At 37.8% G+C, this 6,039-nt stretch overlaps 1 protein-coding gene across 1 annotated transcript; it reads right to left on the minus strand.

The window, feature by feature from the left end:
• Positions 1-1,042: 1,042 nt before the first annotated feature.
• On the minus strand, positions 1,043-5,447 carry LOC119998168 (eukaryotic initiation factor 4A-3). Its single transcript, XM_038845408.1, has 8 exons — positions 5,004-5,447; positions 3,972-4,212; positions 3,722-3,802; positions 3,190-3,297; positions 2,973-3,092; positions 2,189-2,356; positions 1,636-1,722; positions 1,043-1,487 (listed from the first exon to the last, which is right to left on the minus strand). Exons 1-8 carry the CDS (start codon positions 5,315-5,317, stop codon positions 1,374-1,376), a joined length of 1,233 nt encoding a protein of 410 aa, XP_038701336.1. The 5' UTR covers positions 5,318-5,447; the 3' UTR covers positions 1,043-1,373.
• Positions 5,448-6,039: the final 592 nt, after the last annotated feature.

Here is a 6,039-nt window from a genome sequence, read left to right on the forward strand (position 1 = left end):
TATATATGTATATACATGCAGCAATAACATTTTATATTGGACCCTTTCAGGTACAATTTTAACTTGCAATCAATTAACTTTTCACCAACAATCTGAAATTGATGCAGATCATTAGAGAGGGAGAGACCAGTGGATCTACATAGTAGAGGGCTTTGCTTGGTTCCTACTTGTTATATCAATCACACAGCAACTAGCAGGAGACAGAATTTCTTCTGCATTTTAAATTTTGCTTTGGGCGATTTCACTGTTTTTGATTTGTTTCAGGAAGCAGTGGGTTGTCATATTAATTTGTGGAGACATCAAAGACTGTACAGTCCCTAATGTGTTTGGTCCAAAGCTGTTGCTTCAGAGGTTTTGTGTACTCAACTCGTCAAAATTAGGTACAGCTGCTTCTCTGATTGATTGTTTTATTTAATCCTAGAACAATTAGGTAAATTGTGGTGTTATCACTTATCAGCTAATTTATGATCGGTTTCAGTCACTGAGTATGCAAAATAACTGAATTTTTAGTCGAATTTTCGGCCCGGGTAAAATGTCTTATAATAACCAATCAATAACAGCTCTAGATAAAAGTCTTTAAAACTGCTGTGTCTGGAAGCTCCTTTGTTACTTTCAAGCCAATTTTGAAACCATTGAAAAGCTCAAAGCTAAATGAGGAACTCTGCTAGTTTTCCAAGCATGATGATGCCCCCAATATACCTTGTTATTGCTTATCAAAAAAAATATATTCCTTGTTATTACTGCGCTGCAAAACTCGTCCACAAAATGTCAAATTATTGTGAGTGCTTGAATTTGCAAGTCCAGGACATCTTCCCTATGGATTTTCAAAATCTTGTATGGATTAAGAATGATTTTAATCCGTAGCATAAAAGACTGCAACGCAAACCAATGGGTGAAGCGTAAAACCAACATATTTTACTGATATCACACTCCAAGAACAAGTGATTCAGTGTCTCCTCTTTACATTGACAAAGGGGAATAGAGATTTCCTCAGATAGATGTAATATGTGCCACAAACTAATAATAACTTAAAAAAAGAAAAAAAAAACCAATGTAGTCGAACATTATACTATAAACAAATTAACATACAAAAGGTTCAAATCTTTCGCAAAAACCTAGAATTAACCTCTCCGATTAAAAGCAGTCCAATATGCATAAAAGAACAAGAACCAGAAAAATTCTAATAAAAAAACAGAATGAAGAATCCTCAAATCACTCGTCATCAGAACATCCCCGCCACAAATACCAATCAACCAACCACTTGTGCACAATTTCATCCGAAGAAAAAAGATGGTCCAACCACAAACATCAACTACACAACTCTGCATCACCCCCAATCCACTAAACAGTTAATTAGTTATCATCGGTAACATTTATATCAGATCAGCAACATTCATCGGCATCTCATCAATCTGGGTGCTGTAGTACTGCTCAATGTCTCTTAGGATCTTGATATCATCAGTCTTGACGAAATTTATAGCCACACCCTGCAAAACATAGTAAAAGCCATCATTCACCAATCATGAAACTAAAATCAGCCATAGGTGATAAAGGTGACAGGACCACATGAAGACCTCATTAGTGTGAGAAACATTTTTAAAAAATTGAAGTTCAATAGACAAACAATATAAATACCTTGCGTCCAAATCGACCAGAACGACCAATCCGGTGAATGTAGAGCTCACGATTGTTCGGAAGGTCATAATTGATCACCAGAGAAACCTGAACAGTACATACAACATAGAGAAGTTAAAAGAACCATGCTTACATCCTAATACTCCTTATATTGAAAATAATGCCTTAAACCTCTAGATGCCTACACAAACAAATAAACACCTCAGCACGTGCAAAGCACAAAGTCATAAAATCGAGATTCATGATCAACTATATCTATAAAACAAATCCAGATTCAGGCTTTTTCCGCTAAAAGAATTACATTGCACCTAAATTGAACTTCAATGACCCAATATTATAATAGTTCTTAACACCTATGAACTGCAGCTTTCTGGAGAGCATAAATTTTGTGCATCACAAGACTTCTCAATTGGAAAACTTCGAATGGCTGAAGGCCACCCTTCTCAGGACAAAGCCGACCAACACAAGATCTCACTCAAGAAGGCAGAAGCCTCCAAGAAATTCGTTTACAGCGTAACTAAGCCAAAAAAAAAAGAGGAGGAAAAAAACTAACCTGTTGAACATCCAGACCCCGAGCCCAAACATCAGTAGTGATCAAGACACGGGTTGCCCCAGACCGAAACTCTTGCATAATAGCATCTCTCTCCTTCTGTGGCATGTCCCCATGCATTGATGACACGGTAAAGTTATAGCTGCGCATCTTCTCAGTTAACCAATCCACCTGTATCACCAGTGGGAATTTTAATAGTTGAAAGATTAAAATACAAAACTCAAATCCAAGAACTTTTCTGAAAGCAACACAAAACCAAGAATTAAAACCGACTGAGTGATGTTAAAGAAATCTGCGAAAAATATCGTGCAACATTACATCCTCAACAAAAGAACACTTGCTTCACTAAGGTAATTTTCTCTCTGTTATCCGACCATAGACCAGTTAGCACTTCAATATCTTCTATTTCCTAGATAAAGTAATGTCACATCCTATACTGGAATCTTGCTCGAGCTCATAGGAAGATTTTGACCATTGTGTTCACAAACAACACACAGCTAGTCTTGAGACCATACATCAAGTAAGAGGGAAAGAAAAAACCCAAGCAGTATTTTCTAAGTCAAATATACTGCATAATGCTTCTAATGAGTAATTTACAATGCACCAAAGATGTGAATTCCTTAACAAATAGTTAATCCTACCCCATCCAATATGTAAATTTAGAAACAAATTTCAATTAGGTACATCAAATCTCAATCAGTATGTCCTCGGTACCACATGGAAGATGTTTTTTATTTATTCACCATTACAACAGAGTTAAGAAGATATTAACCGCAAAGAGTATTACCTTACGCTTGGTATTGCAAAAAATAACAGCTTGGGTGATTGTAAGGGTATCATACAGGTCACAGAGAGTATCAAACTTCCACTCCTCTCTTTCGACTGCAACAAAGAATTGCTTGATGCCCTGTCACCAATACAACGGAAGTAAATAAAAGCTTATTTTGGATCTCAGATTTGCATTCCCGCAAGTTTAAAGAACAGATAATCAAATCATTAATTACCTCCAGAGTCAACTCATCACGTTTCACAAGGATCTTTACAGGGTCTGTCATGAACTTGGTTGTCATCTCCAAAATTTCATGTGGAAGCGTAGCAGAGATCAAGACAACCTGTGACAAAGGCTCAAAAATTTTAAAAATTAACATTCACCGCATGCAGAACCAATCTTCAACGCATGACTTTCAGTTGATTCACAAGCAAAATATAAATAGAAAACAAAGCCAGTAAAGCATACAACGCCTCAGAATGAAAATTTTAAACCACTGAAATAGACACATTTGCAATCAACAAAAAGTCAGAAAATAGCAAACAAGAAAACAAACCATCCCAAAAAAATTTGATGTTCACACAGATAAGTCCAATAGAGTGGCATAAATATCCCCAGTAGCACAATGGACTGAAGCAATAAATGGCTTTGGATTGCTTTCCTCATTTTACTGGGGAAGAAAAGAGCATTGATTTTAAAAACTAATGAGACAAGTCACCAATTCAACCAAAAATTAAAGCAGAGAGAGAGGGCGAGCGAGAGAGCACCTGAAGCTCTGGGGGAAGGTATCTATATACATCATAAATTTGATCCTTGAAACCTCTGCTCAACATTTCATCAGACTCATCCTGTCAAGACATCCAAATTACAAAAGGATTAGGATAGATTGAGCCTGGTCTTCCCAACATGAATACATTCAGAACAAAAAAAGCACAACTTTTCGAAAGAGATTCACGTCTTAACAGAACGAAAAAGCAAAACTATGTGAAAGAGAGACTAAGGAAATCGTGAACTCACAAGGACTAATAATTTAATGGCTCTGGTACGAAGAGTTCTTCGCTTAATCATGTCACACACCCTGCCTGGAGTTCCAGATACCACATGAACTCCATGTTCTAGCTTTCTGATATCCTCACCCACACTTTTTCCACCAATACATGAATGTGCTTGTATGTTAATATAATCTCCAATCGCCAATATGACCTTCTCTGTCTGAGATGCAAGTTCCCTCGTAGGTGACAATATCAAGGCCTGGACCCTGCATAATTTAGCAAAACACGGGACCATAAGTATGTGCTTCTAATTTATGGGTCACTTAGACCTGCTTAAAAAAGGACTGACATACTTTGGGCAATAAATCATAAAATGAAAGCAAAGGAATAATAGAAGCCTTCCCTAACTATTTTTACAAAAACCTTCACATTGAGCCTACCAGACATGTAAAGATATTAACATTAAGTTGCATAACCCAAAACATTGTTATATCCTCTTTTCATCTATGTTCTCTATAAAATAATGTCCTCAGCCATGCCAAAACCTCAAATTCTAAATTACCTTTCCGAAGGGTACAAATTGTAAAATACTCAAACCAGATAAAAAGAAGGAATAAAACAAGAACGAATATATTTAAGGTATCAAAATAGATTCTCCACCAGAAGCCCCAGAACACAAGTTGGGTTAGAGCCCTTCTAAAGACATTGCTTTACTAGCACAATTTAGGACAAGTTATTCAAACCGATAGGACAGAATTAATTAGGATTATGGTACGGATGGGTGAGGGAGCAGGGTCCTAAGTTACTTTAATTGAGTGCAATATATAGATGATTGTAATTGCATGGCACAACCTTGGTGCCATTCTAAGAGAATTTCTCACATCTCCAACATAATTATATTTAGAGAAAAAGCTCAGAGTAAAACCCGAAATAATTTTGATTTAAAGTTAGCATATTAAGGACGATATAATTACTAAACATCAAACTCAAAATACAAACAACAAAAATTAGGGTTTCACAACCAAAAAGCAACAAAAAAATTAGAGAGAAAAATTACTCTCGGTTAGCTGTATCGACCATCTGGCAAACAGTTAGGGCAATCATTGAGGTCTTGCCGGTACCGGACTGTGCCTGTGCGATGACGTCTCGGCCCTGAATAATAGGCATGACAGCCCTCTGCTGGATTGCGGAGGGCTTCTCAAAGCCGTATGCATAGATTCCACGAAGCAAATCGTCCTTGATTCCCATCTTATCGAAGCTCATAATCGGGTCTACACCAGGCGACGTCTCAAAGACCAACTTGTCATCCTCCATCGCCCTCCGTGCCGCCCTCCCCGCAGGAACCACGCTCGCTGTCGCTGCAGCCGCCATCCGATATAGGGTTCCCTACACAAAAACCGTTGCCTCCTTCTGACCTCCGGAAGAAAACCTAGGATTCGCGACTTCGTATTGTCGAGCGGACCTTCTATCTGTGAGACAACACGACTGCGTTTCGGAGAGAGCGCGAGAAGGTTTGGAAGGGAATGAGAATTTATATGGAGAGAGAAGAAAAATATTAAGTCGGCGCTCATGAGATGAGCTCCCAATAACATATTGACACGTTCACGGCTTATTTTAAATGAGCAGTAGCAGATAACCTTTTGCTAAAACCACGAGATTACGCGCATCCACGTCAAGCAAAGAGATTTTTATGTCCGGTGGTTAATAGGAACCGTCTTCTCTCCGGCTTCTAGTGTTTATATTGGCTCTCAAGTGCTTGGATCCTATCCAATAAGTATCTTCAACCCTCGAAAGGGTGATTTCTTAGGAGGATAAAGAGTCGTACTTATTATTTATCCGACCCAAGCTATCAGAATTGAACAAATTTTATTGGAGTTATCAAAATTGAACAAATTTCAACTTTATTTTTGTGTACAGTGGTCATAGGGAGCCGTGTTCTCTCCGAGGTTTATATTGGTTATCAATTGCTTGAATTTTATCCGATTACTATTCAAACCTATCAAACCTGAATTGGGTGATTTCTTATGAGGATAAAGGGTCGCACTCCTTACTTGTCTGTCCCGAGTGATCAAAATTGAACATTTTTCAATTTT

The sequence above is a fragment of the Tripterygium wilfordii genome, chromosome 5 (assembly GCF_013401445.1).
Source record: "Tripterygium wilfordii isolate XIE 37 chromosome 5, ASM1340144v1, whole genome shotgun sequence".
In the NCBI taxonomy this organism is placed as follows: domain Eukaryota; kingdom Viridiplantae; phylum Streptophyta; class Magnoliopsida; order Celastrales; family Celastraceae; genus Tripterygium; species Tripterygium wilfordii.

Bases quoted from the DNA above. Each gene is read 5' to 3' on its own strand.
- LOC119998168 (XM_038845408.1), bottom strand. From the start codon at position 5,317: ATGGCGGCTGCAGCGACAGCGAGCGTGGTTCCTGCGGGGAGGGCGGCA. The intron at 3,803-3,971 runs GTGAGTTCACGA...ATGTCTTGACAG, and splicing joins CCATTAAATTATTAGTCCTT to GATGAGTCTGATGAAATGTT. The intron at 3,298-3,721 runs GTGCTCTCTCGC...CCTTTGTCACAG, and splicing joins ACCTTCCCCCAGAGCTTCAG to GTTGTCTTGATCTCTGCTAC.